This window comes from Thunnus maccoyii, chromosome 1, assembly GCF_910596095.1.
Source record: "Thunnus maccoyii chromosome 1, fThuMac1.1, whole genome shotgun sequence".
Lineage (NCBI taxonomy): Eukaryota > Metazoa > Chordata > Actinopteri > Scombriformes > Scombridae > Thunnus > Thunnus maccoyii.
Genome location: NC_056533.1, coordinates 12,293,466 through 12,309,793, shown reverse-complemented (window position 1 = coordinate 12,309,793; position 16,328 = coordinate 12,293,466). Strand labels below are relative to the sequence as shown.

The following is a 16,328-nucleotide window of genomic DNA, read 5'->3' as shown; positions in this document are numbered from 1 at the left end:
ATCTCTGATACACATTATATTGACCATCTTTATTGATGACAGTAACAAAGTGCACAAGCATTAAAAACAAAAACAACAGAAAACAATGACTGTATTGTCAAATCCCAAGAAAGAGAGGAGAATATTAAAACAAAAAAAACAACAAAAAAAAGATTATTAAACAATACTACTACGGTACTCTTGTCATGATTCCATCATGCAGCAAACCTATACAGCCTCTACAGGCAACCTGTGCCTTTAATCTTTCTGTACCATTAGTCAAGAAGGGAAATGCAAAGTTGGAGTTGCCATGACAATCATTTGGACTCCATATTGTGCAGCTCCCATATATAGTCCTATACAAAGTGCTAACCAAATGGAGAATAATGTGTGCCTGCGAATACTACTTTCTAACATCCAGAGGATAGTAAGTAGTCCCATCAGACATAGTTACACAGAATATAAAGTGTATAGATATATAGGACTATATGCAAAAAGCAATTTCTAAAGCACCATTTTCGGTCAGACACATTGTGCAAATTCATTTTTTCAAATGTAGTGCACAACAATGAGAAAATTACTTAATTAAAACTGATACATTTATAAAACTGCACTTAGTACACTGGACATGTAAGTTATTCTAAGCCAACATGAATTCCTCATATGGTTAATAACAGAATCAAATTTGCATAAAAAGGCAATATCTCACAGCACAGTATAGCACTGCGTTCAATGCAGTGTGGACATACCCGATGTCTGAGTTTTAAAAACAAACAAACAAAAATACTATAAAACAAAAAAACCGGGGGTACACATAGTAATAAATCTGCATCAGCATAACAAATAAAAAGTCAATATCACACAGTAATATAGCAAATATCCAGTTGCCTATGTTCAGCCTGTGTAGAAGGTCCAGAGGTGCCTTTCTACAAAGCTGGAGGCTGGTTATACAGGCTGGAAGGGACATGTCTCCCACGGAAGCGTGCAGAGTTGCCAGGATAAAAAAATACAACAGTGTGCACTGCGGCGACCTCAAGTTGTGTACAATATTATAGCAATGTCCTCATGAGGTCATCGCAGGAATTAGCCAGTTGCAAGACATTTTGGAAATGCTCAACAACCAAGCCAGTCCTTTGTGATTTCACCCAACTTGACAATCTTCAAGCTGCTGTCCTCCAGTTTGAAATAGTGGTTGCCTTTGAAGAAGTAGCTGTAATCTGGTAAAGACAAGCAGAGTGCATACTGTGTTTAAAATACTATTCTGAAAATATAATTTCCATTTTTTATAGCATTAAAAAAATTTCTCCAAAAACAAGGGGAAAACTAGCACATAAAAACTGTAAAATCATCAAGCTTCAGTTAAATCATATAGACAGTATAATGAATTTCAATCAATGTAAAAAGCATTCAAATTACAAATCAGCTTCTGCAGAAACCAGTGTTGAGCCTCTTACTGAATTATGCTAATCAGGAAGCATACAGAGGCACCTCTGTAGAGGTGCACAGACTTGCTTTATATAAATATGTTTGTTCGCTGTGTCAGGAATGGGCTATGTGATGCTTACAGTGCTGTGTATGTTAGGAGAGTAATGGAAAAATTCCTGGTTGCTTGCCATAGACAAAAATCTAAATACCACCTCTAACCCCAAGGAGGCTGGCGGTGTCAGTCTCAGAGGAAGTTTACCAGTATCATGCCTAAAATTCACAGCCTTATACTGGCTTTCACATAGACTATCATGTGTTATTCACTCACAGTGAATCAAAGCTTTGTGTAAGAGATATAAAGCAAATCTCTCCTTCTGACTGTCTTCTATCAACATCAGTCCACAGATCACTCCCTAACTTCTGAACTACTCCCTTTGGCTTGATTTACTTCCTTGTTTTCTGTGTATAGTCAATTCCTCTAAAGAGCTCATTTCTGGCTAGATGGCGTCATCACTGCTTACTGGTTCTGGTATATGAGGAGTTTTATTGTCAGAGGCACAGAGCCAGATTCGCAGATGGAGCTGACTGGATTTGCCTGCAATCTAACTAGGAATGTCAGTCTGCAGACACTCAACTACTGTAGCACGCAGAGCACCAGCCATGTTGTGATCAAAGAACCATGGCGATTTCTACAAAATCCTCTTTCCCTCGGCTATTGTTCAAGATTCAAACAAAGGGGTAGATGCAGGATGGATCATTGTTGGTTTATTTCTACACTAAATTGTAAGCCCTTCCCAGAGCAGCAAATATAACTCTTACTGTAACATTTGTTTCATGTTGTCACAAAGTGATGTGGTCACTGGTTAATTTCTAGTATTGCTATGCAATATTGGTCTGTCAGTTGGTAGGTTCACCAATTTGGTCCAGACCCAAAGGATGAAGCCTTATGAATTTGATCATTCCCTTTTTCCTCAAGTGTCACCAAGAGTTTGAATTTTTTTGTTTTTTAGCGAAATGTTCCAACAACTATCAAATGGATTGTCATTAAATTTGGTTTAGATATAGATATAGGTATAGATATAGGAAACATTTTAATGACTTTTCATCTAATGCTACCAGCAGGTCAAAGTTTTCACTTATCCAGTGAAATATGTCAACATCTACTGGATGGATTGGTACACAGTTTTGCACAGGTAACCCAGACGATGAAACTTCATAACTTTGGTATTTCCGTGGTTCATCTAGTCCCACTGTGAGATTGACAATTGTGGTTTGAGTACTATTTGATGGATTTCCATGAAATTTGGTACACACATTCATGTCCCTCTCAGGATAAAATATAATAACTTCAGTGTTCCTATGACATTCCTCTAGCGTCCTTAATAAGGTCAAACTTTTAATTTGTCCAGTATTTTGGTTTAAGTACCTGTAAAACTTATTAAATTCCCTCCTCAGCTGTACTTTTTGTTTAGTGCTTATTATCAAACATTAGCACTCTAACATGTGAAATTAACATGGTAACAATGGTAAATATTATATCTGTTAAACCTCAGCATGTTAGCATCGTATTATTATACTGTAATGACTTGGCTTGAAATCCAGTTGACAATGATGGTACACTTTGAAAAATTGTTTCCAGTAATGTTTAATATGTATAATTTGTAGCAAAGGACCATGCTGCTAAAACTTAATTATAGTTCTTTAATTCTCTGATGGCTTTAGTTTATGCATTTATAACTATTCTAAATACCTATAGATGCCAAATACCTATGTCAAATACACACAATCATTTAATCCACAGATTTTGTAAAAGAAAAAAAAACAAAAAAGTGAAAAAGATTTACCAATTCCATTAAGACTGAAGGAAGAGTCGATGCCATCTGGGATGCCATTCCAGGAATCAGCAATAAGTTTGGGGAAGCCAGGGTCCATTCTCTTTGTATTTTCATCGTATCTGTTCACAAATACACGTTAAAGTGCAATTATAAGCTTTTCATGAGTATTTCACAACTCCCACTCATACACACACATATAAAACAGTTAGCTGTCAACACTATAAATTCCTGTGTTGTGCAAGGGTTAACAGAGCTGTTGTGGTTTACAGTGCAGTTTAGGTCACACTAAACACTAAATGGATCCAGACGTAGCCCAGCACTGTAATAAGAGGTGATGACACAAACAAGCGCAAGCTAGGGTGTGTCAGACAAAGGTTTTAGGCTTGCAAGTAGTTGTGTAAGCTTTGCTCCTCACCTCCAGAATTTGTCCCCAGAAAAGAAGTAAGTCTTCCTATTCTTTCTGAAGTTGAAGGCAGCGTCAATTTGCTGCAGGTCAGAGGGGAGGCCAAGGCTGGAGAGCCTCTTGGGGTAGCCTTTCTCCAAGTCATCTGCTTTGTAGACCCACATCTCGTTGCCTGGAAGAGAAGAATAAGTAGGAAAGTAGAACTTCAGCTAATAACACAGAGGACATGTTTTCTTGATGCAAGGTATTTATTTGAACATAGAACTGTCTGTTCAAGTTATTATCCCATTTTCCTATAAATCTATAAACCAAATATATTATAATGTGGACTGCACTGCATATCACTTCAAGTTTCCCCAAAAGCCAAACCAGCTCTGCTGTTAAATATCTTCAAAGCTGACAAATATGTTATGTAAATCTCATCAGTATTCAGGAAGGTTGTCATATTAGTAAAATGCAAAGAATGTATTGTGAACCACTAATAAGTATTGTGGAATATCTCAAGTGTCCCGAGAGTGCACACCGCACAGAGGAGTGCTCAGCCAACATTCCTGCTTCTCCTAATGTTTCAGTTAGTAGAAATGGCTGACCGTTAAGGGAAAGGCATCCAAGTGGTAAAAGAGTGAGGACACCTCTTCATTACTCATAGAAGTGGAACTGTCTGTTTTGTCTGCTCACCACAAAGGCAAAGGGATGATATGAACAGTTCATCTGACATAAATGCTCAGCTCTAAATCAGACGTTTCTTTACAGTTCCTTGTTTTCTTCAGCATACCTGCGAAGAAGACTGTTTTTTCCTCCACTGGGTTTTCATAGGCAGCATCTATCTTGAGAGGCAGGTCAGGCCAGTAGGTGGCCACTAGTGTGGGTCCGCTGGGCTTGCCTCTGAAGTTGACTGACCTGAACAGGAACCTGGCACAGAGAGAATGAGTGGGTGAGTGATTGTGACGTAGATGAGCTGGGGATGAAATGAGAGTGAGTGAAAGAGGGACAGAGGGGGATGAAGAAGAAGTGAGGGAAGTGTGTGTGTGTGTGTGTGTGTGTATGTGTGTATAAGGGGGGTTTTAGTGCAAGTGTTCACTGGCCGAGTCAGCCACAATGGCCTGATTCATGAGCATCTGGTTCTCGTTAGGACTAAGGCTGCAGACGCCAGCGGAACAAGACCCATCTTGCCCGGATTTCCAATACACAGCTGCACAACAACGACAGCTTCCCAAACTCTTTTCCACTGACCTATTTTCTAAAAAGAATAAGATCTGCCAATAGCAAAGAGGAGTTGAGATAATGATAAAATGAAGATGAGTATAAAACTTCACTAACATACTGTACATGAATAGCATACAGAATGTACATTTGTGGGAATGAAAAAGGAGACATTAATTTGTAACTAGCCGAGAATAAATTGCATTATTTTTTTGTTTTGTTTTGTGTGTTCTGGTAAGCTAAGTTCATATTGTGTAGCAACAATATCTAGAGGGCTTGAACTCTGTATCATATTTCTAATGTTATCCTCTCATCTCTCTGTCTTTTCTGCCTTTACTTCCTATCTCTATTAAATAAAAAATATATGTATCTGCCTAAGTGTACTGCATAACTGCAGTGATAGTGGCTGGTCAAAGGGACAGACTTGCAGGATATAGCCAAATTACATACAGCGCCAGTCAAAGGTTTGGACACACCTTCCCATTCACTTGAAGAGAAAGTGTGTCCAAACTTTTGATTGGTACTGTCTGTGTTTTAGATTTCTGAATGTGTTTTTCCTTGTTTTGTTCTGCCTTCTAAGCTGCAATTGGGTTCCATTTTTTTCTGTATGGTAAAAATATAAATGCTTCAAGAAGGTAATCAATTTATCTTTCATTTGTTGTTATCAAAGTGATGTTATTACAGTGCGGTAATGCAGGCTGATGTTAATGGTCCGCACTACTTTATGATGCAACAATAATCTACTTTGAAATAAAATGTTGCAGCCACGATGTATTGTATTGTAAGTCTTTAAATTAGGAGACAATTTAAACATCAAAATCGACATCACATAATGCCGCAGAAAATTGTTAGCAGTAATGTAAAGTGTAAAGATGTGTAAAAATGTAAAGTGATTTGCAGTAAACGGATGCAAAACCCACTCTCTTAACCTTTAAATTCAATGAAACATCCTATGCCTTAGTCTCCTTTCTGTCCAGTGGAGATCTACTAGGGTTGCAAGTTGGTTAGAGAGGCCACCTGGCAGTTAAAGAAGTTCCCAGTACTTTTCAGTGCCTTGGCTGACCTGCTTTAAGGAAATGCAGTCTATTAGAAAAAGCTTTTGTTTGCTACAGGCTAAGATATAAACACATGCACATGGGTTACTTGAAACAGACCACTGAAAATACTTCTTCAGTAAAAATACAGCCATACATGCAAAAGGAACTTAATCAGTGGGTTGGGCAAACTGTCTCTGTGAGACAGACTTTATAATTGCTTTCTCCAGACAGAAAGACACACTTTTATGCTGAGCTCAGGGAGTGCTAGAAGTATTACTCATTACATCAAGACAAGATTTGTCCTATATCATAAATATGCTGAGCTGGGAGAAAAGGGTGGGGAATCCCACTTTTAAAATAGGAGAGTTAAGTGTGTATTAGTCCTGGAGCCCAGAGGTCAGTACTTTTTATTTGAAGTTATATAACTTGGCTTGTACCAGAGCTCTGCAGCTTACAAACCTGACATGGCCTTCAGGCAACTCATTAAGTCTCTGTGAAGGTCAGACGCAACAGGACCATAATGAAACTTAACTAATCTCAGACTTTGGAGAGATATACTGTACTGTGCGTTCACTTCAGTGCCTTGAGAATACTCTGTCCTCAATTTCTCTCCCTCACCCTCAGACCAGTTCTTAGTCTTCTGGTACTTTGACATATTTTCACATACTGTAGCAACTGAAATTCAAGGCATATCAAATCAATAATTGCTTGAAAATATCGCACAAAGACTTGTATAGTTACACAGGAGAGCCAACAAACACAGTGAGCAGCTGGACATAGCCAAAACGTGAAGCCAAATGTTTTTTTGATGTTGAGAAAGTGTAAATATACAAAAAGTCAACTGAATTTCAGTCAAGTAAATGCAACATATCTGACATATTTCAGCTACTGTACATGGCAGACCAATGTGCCTTTACTCTCTGGCTGAAAACCATTGCTCTGGATTATGATAGTTTAAACATTCGTTGAAATTGGCCCAGCTGCAAATAACTAAAGAGTGGCGTAGTCCTATGAATCAAATAGAACATTATATAATGAATATTATAGCCACCAATACCACAAAAGCAAATCAGCAATTACGATAATCAGGTACATACATCTGCCTGTTATATAGTTCAAAATAATTGTTCTAAATCTTAAGACTACTAAAGCATCATGAACCACAGAGAATAAAGTTTCAGCCCAGATTGATTTCCAAACAACGGGCCAAAGTTTCATGGTCCACAGAGCGCTCTGTGAGTTCCTGTGCTGCACCGCCGATCACTGCAAACGTGTGGAACAGAGCCACAGCAAGGTGAAAAGTAATTCTGTATTAAAGCAAGATTTGTGAGCAGGATTGTGGCTTGTTTCTCCCAGTTTCTAACTCCAGGTTCTCGGGGAGGAAAACCAGGCTAACTGAAAGACTAGACTCTTTGGTACAGCAGCCCGCTGGTCTGTTTGCTTTGGACACATTTCCAGAACGGCCATGACAGATCTACAGCACTGTTGACCTTGAAATTGCAAGGAGTCGATCTTGCACAGCATAGCTAGAGACGTTTACATGTCATAACTAACAAGGATGTAATTTGTATTTTGTATCAGTTTCTTTTCTACCACACATTGTTCTGATTGAATGTCCTGGAAAATCTGTTTGTAAGAAAATTCAGCAGATGTGACGAATATGTTCACCTTCAAACGGGAAATACACTGACTCACAAAGACTGTTAACCAAACCACAGCGCTTCATGAAACTCCTCTTCTTCATGGGGTCAGCCAGTAGACACACAGTAAGCTTACAAGACTTTCAATTCACTGGCGCCTGTGGAGGAGTGTAAACAGTGTTTATGACTAATGACTGCTTTGACTGTAACTGGATGAGTAGCGGAACAGCTTGTTTATCCATTGAACTAATTGTCATATCAGAAAACAAGCATGTAAACCGCAATCTTCACGTGGCAAAAGATTCCAATATGAGAAACAATAATTAACAGGAAACCTCATGTCAAACTGAAGAAATGATTATGAAATCCAACTTGTGCCGGCTGCCCTTTTCATTGCACAAGTCATAAAGATGTTATTGGTTTGTTAGCATGTTCACCCCAAAGATCATCGTCATGTTGCAGTGCTCGCAAGTTTCGAGAGTTAAAAAGACGTCACAATAGTTTAGAGCTAATGAAAACATTGGAGCCAGCTTACTCAAACAACATGGAATAAATGTGATTGTGGATGGATTAATTGGTGGTGCTCCTATCCATTTGATCTTAATTTGTCATATGTACACTTGCTGAAGTCCAGTTCTGGTCAAAATAATGTTAGGACTTCCTGTCTGATCTGATCTTACCTGTCCTTGAAGAAGAAAGTCTCTCCTCTGATCTGTGCTACAGCATCAAAGATAACTGGCTCTTTGCAGATGTCCATGGGAGTGACGGGTCCCTGGGTTGGAGGCAGAGGTTTGCCTGTTGGCACACCTGTAAATAAGAGAGTAATTACACACTTTACACACATTCATCTTTCCTGGCTTGTTAGAAAAATCACACATTTTCTTTTTTTGATTCTTGTATTAGGCTTAATCCCTGTCTGGGAAACAAGCCATAAATCACATTTAATCTCACCATAGAGCTCCTGGATGCCTTTGATATCATCCTGGGAAAGTCTGAAGTCTTTAGTGAAGGTGTAAATGGGGGCCATCAATGCTCCGGGGTCCTGAGAGTGCTCCAAGCCAAGGGCATGACCAAACTCATGGGCTGCCACCAGGAACAAACTGTAGCCTGGAAACATGCAACACAGTGAAGTATCTTCCTGTTATAAACAGTACATTTGAAGATTGACAAATCAGATAAGAGTCATCCTTAAGAGCTTCCATAATAACAGAGAAATAAGTTTCTTTGGAAGGACAGATGACTTAAATTTCAAATATCAGGACTACTCAGATTGACACACAGTTGTTTAAACTCATCTGACCTATTGCTTCATTTTGCTACTTGTGAATGTCCTTTAAGTTAGGGTAAGACAGTGACTAATGCATTGTTTTCATCTTAACTCTCTGGAACTCATTGACTGCATTGTCTTTACTGGCAAATCCAGTCAGGCTGCTATTCGCAGCACCATAGCAGGAACTGTCCACAAAAACTATTGGCCCATGCCTTCATTGCTCCATACCTTGGTCAGGACAGAAACCCCACTTGCGGTCGTCATCGTAACTCTTGGTGGTGGCACACCACATCTTGCCATCGCTGCGTCCAGATGAGGTACAGGATTCATAGGTGTCTCCCAGGAAGGTGAAGGGGAAGGCACAGGGACTTCCTTCTGAATTTCCTCCCACTGTTGACATGGCTGGAAAGCAACAAAAGCAACAAAAGGCAAAACTGTAAAAGTGGAATGTGTATTGAACTTAGTTCACTTCACTGTCTTATGAACTCATTCATATGCCAACATTTCTCAAGTAAAATTTGGTTTATATTATATTGTGAAACGAGTGCAGATGATGTTGAAAACAGCATCATGAAAGCACTGACACAATACACATGACATCAATAACTAATCTACTAGGCACACTACCAAGAAGCACCCGCCCAAGTTGATTTTCTTTCAAAGAAAGATCATTTTCAATCTGGCAATCTGTTGGTTTTTTTTTTATTTAAGAAAATCATTTGTTATTCAGCACAAGCTATCACACAAGGCTTTACAACAAAGCTACATTCCTGCTCAATTAGAACCAGATGAAAACCCCAGTGGTCATACCTCTCTCAGTCTATCTCACTGTCTCTCTCCCTCTCTTTTACACTACCTCAACTCTAAAACCAGTCCCACTGACAGAATGGAAAATAAGCCCCGCCACTGCACATTAAAATACTTTCACAGCCATTCTGCAGACCACGAGCAAGACTGAAAACTCCAACTAAAGCATTCCTGTAGAGCCCAACACACGGCAGGGCACCATACACTGTGCATCAAAATAAACCCTGCCAGTAAAACGCAAAGCATCTATAGAAGCGCATTTCCTTGAATATAAACAGGACACATAATCAAGGACAATGTATACGCTAGTATGCACACAAATATGAATATCTGCACAACAGAAACGTTTTCCTTGAAGCACTAGGTAGTGTCCTATTGTGTGAAAAGAATAGTCTGACATAACTGATATATGACACCACCTACCAGTCTCAGGGCAGAAGCCAAAGGATTTGTCACGGTCATAGTCCTCTGTAGTGGCACACCAGCGATACCCATCATCTCTGCCCTGAGTGGTGCATCCATCATATTTCTCTCCCTGAAAGGTGAAGGGGAATTTACATGGAGAACCATCGCCGTTTCCGCCCAGAGTAAAGAGTACTGTAAAACAAATATCGACAAATAAACACAAAGAAGTGTTATAGAAAACTCATAACATTATACACAGTACATTTTTACATCTTTAAATGTGAAACAAAGAATCCGCTCATATTCCTACATGATCATTGCAAGCAACTAAAACTCTCTGACCCTTCAGTGATGATGTAAGACAAAGGCACTCAGAGAAAAACAGAAACAAGAAATATGAAAATAGGTGGAGTAAATCTTTTGGTTTTTTTTGCATCAGTGTAAAAGCTTGACAGAACAGGCAGCCCCAGTACAAACTTGCCTCACTCATGTTCTCATCATATAAAACAACTTTGTACATGTGTACTTTGGCAGTTAGCTGTAATAGGCATGTGATCATGTTAGTACCATGGACAGCAACATAACACAGATAAACAAAATGTTTGACAAAGCCCAGTTCTAAAGTGGGGCAGTAACTTGGAAAGAAATATTCCATAATCCACTCCAAACAAAAAAAACAACACTTTCCTGGCATACTTTCCAACCTACTTTCTTTCTGTCCAAAAGCAGCAGATTGGAATATTGATATGAATAATTTGATATGAAGTATTGCTTGGCCAGTGTGAATAAATTAAACTACTGCATGTTTTTCTGGTGTTGTAAGATACAAGCAGGACAAGACACCAGCCCTGCAGGTTGAGTGGGGCCACAGTATTACAAATCTATACAGACGGAGTGCTGCAAAATGTGTTAAAGGAAGACTTCTAAATGACACAAATTGCAATGCTACATTGTTAGGTCAAAAAGGAATAAGAAGGTAAACTCACACTCATGGGGGCAGAAGCCATATTTGCCATCGTCATCAAAGTTGTAAGTGGTGGAGCACCACAGGAAGCCATCGTCACGGCCCTGAGATGTACAGCTGTTGTACTCAGTGCCCATGAACAGGAAGGGGAATTTACAGAACTCTCCATCAGCATTGCCGAACTTCGCCTTCACCACTGTCGAGAAGATTATGGACCATATTATAACTAATTTACTGTAAAACATTCATATATTACTGTCAAACATTTTCCAAAACCATAATTTTGTTCAATATCCCAGATTGCCTGTCTATGTCAAGTTTTGAGTTCCTGCAGGTTGATTTTCATATTGATTTGAACAAAATAGCAACAAGTAGACTCCTAGAATATGAGGAAAACAGATGGAATTTATAGCACATATGATTTTTAGTGAATGGGATAAATCTTGCAAACGCATTGATATGATAACAAAAGTGTTGTGAGACTTCTTTGGCACAGTGAGGTTGGAGAAAATAGGTTTATAGATTACTTCTTTACTGTGGTAAATTCAGACGAGGATCTAAATAACAGGAAATACATGAACCTATCTGGGTCAATGTGTGCAATTACAAATGTGTGCAACAGAGTTTTTTTTATTCAGCTTCCAGATGGCTGAGGTTTGTCATACTGAGTGCCAGAAAGTTCAGACAATCAAAACAAAGTATTTGAAAATCAAATTAGTGTTATCACTGTTGACATCAATGTAGGAATGTACTGTCAACACATCTGACACTGTACTGCTTGTCACCTGTACTTTGAATAAATGTATAAAAATATTATGCTACTGCTCCACCAATCACAAATAGTTTTAGTGATAAATAGTGAAGGCTTTAAAATTGTTTTTTTTAAGTAGATTCGTTTCTGTTTTACCTTGTCCCTCTCCAAGCGTCCACTGCTCATCATCATCGAAGTGAGAGTCTCCCCCAATTCCTGGCCCTGGAGCAAAGGCATGAGCCAAGAGGCCATCTTTGCCATCGAAGGGGTAACCATCTCCATGTTCTGTTGATGACATCATTGTGTCAGAGATTTTTTTTCTTTTTGCTGCTGGCATCCAGTACGGAAATAGCTTATTAGTCAGTAAGTGGAGGGCAAGGCTAGTTACAAGAAGAAATAAAAATAACCAAAAACAACAGAGTGAAAACATTTCTGACATTTGTGCTTGTGTGTTAAAATATCAAAAATATTCCTTAATATTTTTGTTTCTAAAACAACTGCTTCACATCTTCTGCAGTTGCTGGTTTCTGTTTGTGTTCCATTGTAATTACTGGATTCTTGACAGGGTTAACTCTGGTCAGACGAGAGAGATACGTATCATTACACCGACAGTAAATATTTAATGGTTGTTTTCATTGGAAAGACTCTACTAATCTCTGCTACGACTACAATTCCCATTATTTTATAAAGTGTAAAATATAAGCTGGTGGGGTGTGGCTGTAATAACATGTGTGTTATTGCTCCTTCACCATCCGTCAACAAGGAACTGAACTTCTGTTCAGCTGTTTTTGTAACTTGGAGTCTATTTATCCTCCTGAAAGAATGCAACTTCACTTAGTCATAACTTGGTTAGCAGAGTGCTTAGATAATCCTTGTGGAAAACATCTTTCAGTTTTAATCTCAAACTCCCTTCCTGCACTGTTTCCAAAATTCCAACACAAGACATCAGGAAATGGGAGAAATTTGCGTTTTTTTTATGGGACACTGAGACACTGTAGAAATAATATCATTACGATAAAATGAATCTTTTTTTTAAATGAATTTTAGGTTGCATGGTATGAATCTGCTAGGTGAAGTTAGTGTCCGTGGGACTAGAGAAGAGCCTCACCTGACTGCACTGCCAAAGGAGTGCCATAGTGGTAACTTGTAATTCAATTTACTGCAATTTACTCTTTTTAGTGCAACATTTTGAAAAATATTATGTACAGTATCTACTACATACTGAATTATTACATTTGTCTATACATGGCATACCATTGCGGCCAAAATTAATCATGATGTCAGCCTCTCCGTCCATAATGCGGTTGAATGTGAGTGGGGTGACATCACTCCATACTTTGAAGGCTCTGAAGAAAGCATCATTTATCACTTCCTCATCAAGATCAGGAGTGTATCCAAGGATTCTGCAGAGTGAATGGAAAATCAGTTTAGGACAAACAATTCACACAATCACATGCAATCAGGATAGTCACGGGCTAGTTTTCAAAGCAAAGCATGTAGAGCAATCTCGAGATCTTTGTTCCTTTTCTTGAAATCATGGAAAAGAATCCAGCTGAAGGCAGCCAATAACAGGCTATGAATCATTTGGTGAAAATGCTTCCTGAAACAGTGTTCAGCCACAAACCCTGTTATACTTCCCACACAGTCCTTTTCTTAAAGTCTAAGATCTCCTAGCTGTTATTGTCTTTGGCTTGCAGTCTTCCTTACAAACACACAGGCAGACGGGCTGGAATGATCGGGGCACACAAAACCACTGATATAAATAAACCAATTCCACATTGTTCTAAACCTCAAACAGAACACAAACAAAAGACCTGACACATACTGTGTAGGAATGCTGGTGTTAGCAAGACACAAGATGCAAGCGCTTCAGTACTGTGTGGATGGGGGTGGGGGCAGGGGGGCTGGATGTTGATGGGAGGGTTGGGGGGATTAAGGCAGGGCCAAACTGTGGTCCATGTCTCAAACCAAACAGGCTGGGCCTGTATTTTTACTTTTCTGCACTCATCAAACAGTACTGTGGAATTAAATTCAAACTGATGTTATTGTGTGACTCAGACTTGATCCTAATACTCTTCTTAATACATATGGTTTGATTTAGTGGCAGTTTTTTTCGGGGGGGGGGGGGGGTTAAGCTATTTTACATTTCTGTAATTGACAAACTTTCTATATGATGTCCTTATATGCCTTATGTCTAAAAAAGCTATACTATTGGATACAGTTTTAATGTTATTACTTTTCTCATGGACCATCTTGCTAAAATCCAAACAAACTGCCTGTTGCAGGATTCACTTTAACACTTTCACACTGCAGGATAATTCAAAAATGTGTAAGTTATGTTAATGCTCTGACCTGTAGGTGATATCCTTCTTCTGCCACATGGGTTTCCTGTGGAAGAAGTTGTAATTGGCCACATCTGGGACGCCACAGCGGGGCTTTTTCATGATGTCCACTGTTTTGGCATCAATCTCTCCAGTTTCTTGGAGAGAGAAGAACTTTTGCATTTTCTTTAAGGTGTCCTTAAGCACCATAAGGTTACATCTGTCTTGTGGGCATCCATAAAACTTGTTCAGATAGTGCTGGGAGGAGAAAAATATCAAAATGGTTAACTTCTCTAGAACAAAGCATTTCTATAAAATTGTTGGAAAAATCAAGTTTTAACTCTTTCCCATTTGCTCACTTCTTCAACTTCAAGATTAAAAACTGTCCTTCACAACTGACTGACCCAATTAATTCTTAGCTGTAGGAAAAACACACAATAAACTTACCAAAGCAACTTCTTTGTCTGTTTTGGGTGTATCGTCTCCAGGAAACCTGATAATAGGCGAAGGGGCTGCATATGTTGCTTGAAAGGCGATAAATTGAACCAAAAACACTTTAAGAACAATCCGACGACAACTAAATATCGTCGGAAAGCCCATTTTCACTCGTTAACAATACTTAAGGTGTGGTAAATGTCGTTCGCTCTGGGTTGCAGTCCTTTCAGTCCGTCAGCTTGTGTTGCCTCTGCTCCTCTGGAGGATTTTTTTTCTCCTTAACGGGACATCCTGCACTTCGGCTCTATGAACTTTGTCTTTTCTGCTTGCACATGCACTTTTTCCCGACGCTTTCTGCGCAGTCTCCAGGTTGTTAAGAGCGGGGGAAGCACACAATGAAACACAGGAATGCCTAGTTTAATGCTTACTCATATGGCTCGATGTCTCACTCGCCCTTGTCAAGACTACAAACCTCAAATGAGTAGAGAATACTTTTCAAGAGGGTAGCTGTACAGATTCAAGGACAAAATGGCCAGAAATGACAGATAGTTGATGCAGTGAGACATGGATGTAAATGACAGTGGATGGTTATCTTTCCTACACTGGCTTAAAAGATCGTTTCAAAACGTGTGTGCACACTTGATTACTTTACCGTTACTTTATATTTCTGCTTTTGTGATGTGCACACGGTGAGGGGAGCACAGTGACATATTGATCAGGATTTCTGCATGATGGCAAAATGCTTTTGTGCCCCCTTATTAAATCTCATTCATTTTTAAAATAAAGTAATGCAACCTTTTGTTCAAATTTGTTAATCCCTGAAAATACCTGTGCACACTACTGTTTGCACGTGTTTTTATTACTGTTCAAAGTGGTTGTTGCATGTATAAGTGTCACCCTTTGGTACTATGTTTTTATTGTTTTTTTCCACATCAGGAAAAAACATTACAGTATTGTCCTTAAATCATGATATTTACTTCATTTTGTTCAGGTGAATACGCAGATTAATTTTGTTATTCCAGCTCGATCCATCACTCGCTTTCCACCTGGATTTCCCTTAACTACTTGATCAAAGGGGGCAAAGGTATCATACTAGTTTCACAGATACAAAGCTGCTATATCTCCATATATTCTTTTTTTTTTTTTTTTTTTTAAAAAAACAAAAAACAAAACGTATTGAACATTCTAAACATACAGACATTCAGCTTTGGATATTGTATAGTTCAAGAATTTCTCCATATACTCTGCACATTGCTCTATGTACACAGTCACATCACTTCCCCCCTACCACAGAGGAACAGTGACACCCAGCTGCAGACAGGCAAAGAGTCGTTTAAAGTGTTATGTTGACATCTGGTGGTGGGATTTGAAAAGTCATTCAGTATCATGTTGAAAAAGGCCCAGTTCCCAGTTAACCACATCAGAAAACTACAAATCTGGTAACACTGATTTATCCTTTTCTCAAACTGAGTTTTTGTGGCAGAATTTCATATTTGTTTTTGAAATAAATAGATATTTTTGGAAATCTAATACATAAATTTAATAATTTATATAATAAACATAACAATCATAATTTATAATCATATTGCTCTACAAATTTCTCAATTTTGCAAATCATTTATTGAACTGAACGGGTTTCTGTAATTTAAGTTTTCCATCTTGGAAACTGAAAGGTCAAACAAAAAAAAAATGAGCTATGAGTGCATAAATAATTACACGTAAAGTATAAAAAGTCATTCCATTATTATTGGAAATGCAGGAACATTCCCAAAATGCACTGTGGATGCAGTGAGCACATGATCATTAGCTAACCCAAATCAAATTTACCTTTTATTAATGTTATTAGCTGTTGT

At 38.6% G+C, this 16,328-nt stretch overlaps 1 protein-coding gene across 1 annotated transcript; it reads right to left on the bottom strand.

Moving 5' to 3' along the window:
- Positions 1-14: 14 nt before the first annotated feature.
- On the bottom strand, positions 15-15,000 carry mmp2 (matrix metallopeptidase 2). The gene is made up of 13 exons (XM_042416797.1): positions 14,488-15,000; positions 14,072-14,298; positions 12,974-13,122; positions 11,876-12,004; positions 10,991-11,164; positions 10,023-10,196; positions 9,021-9,194; positions 8,474-8,629; positions 8,203-8,329; positions 4,418-4,554; positions 3,655-3,814; positions 3,249-3,358; positions 15-1,196 (listed from the first exon to the last, which is right to left on the bottom strand). Exons 1-13 carry the CDS (start codon positions 14,638-14,640, stop codon positions 1,093-1,095), a joined length of 1,974 nt encoding a protein of 657 aa, XP_042272731.1. The 5' UTR covers positions 14,641-15,000; the 3' UTR covers positions 15-1,092.
- Positions 15,001-16,328: the final 1,328 nt, after the last annotated feature.

Bases quoted from the DNA above. Each gene is read 5' to 3' on its own strand.
- mmp2 (XM_042416797.1), bottom strand. From the start codon at position 14,640: ATGGGCTTTCCGACGATATTTAGTTGTCGTCGGATTGTTCTTAAAGTG. The intron at 13,123-14,071 runs GTCAGAGCATTA...TTCACTCTGCAG, and splicing joins AAGAAGGATATCACCTACAG to AATCCTTGGATACACTCCTG. The intron at 9,195-10,022 runs GTAGGTGGTGTC...GTTGCTTTCCAG, and splicing joins TGGCTTCTGCCCTGAGACTG to CCATGTCAACAGTGGGAGGA.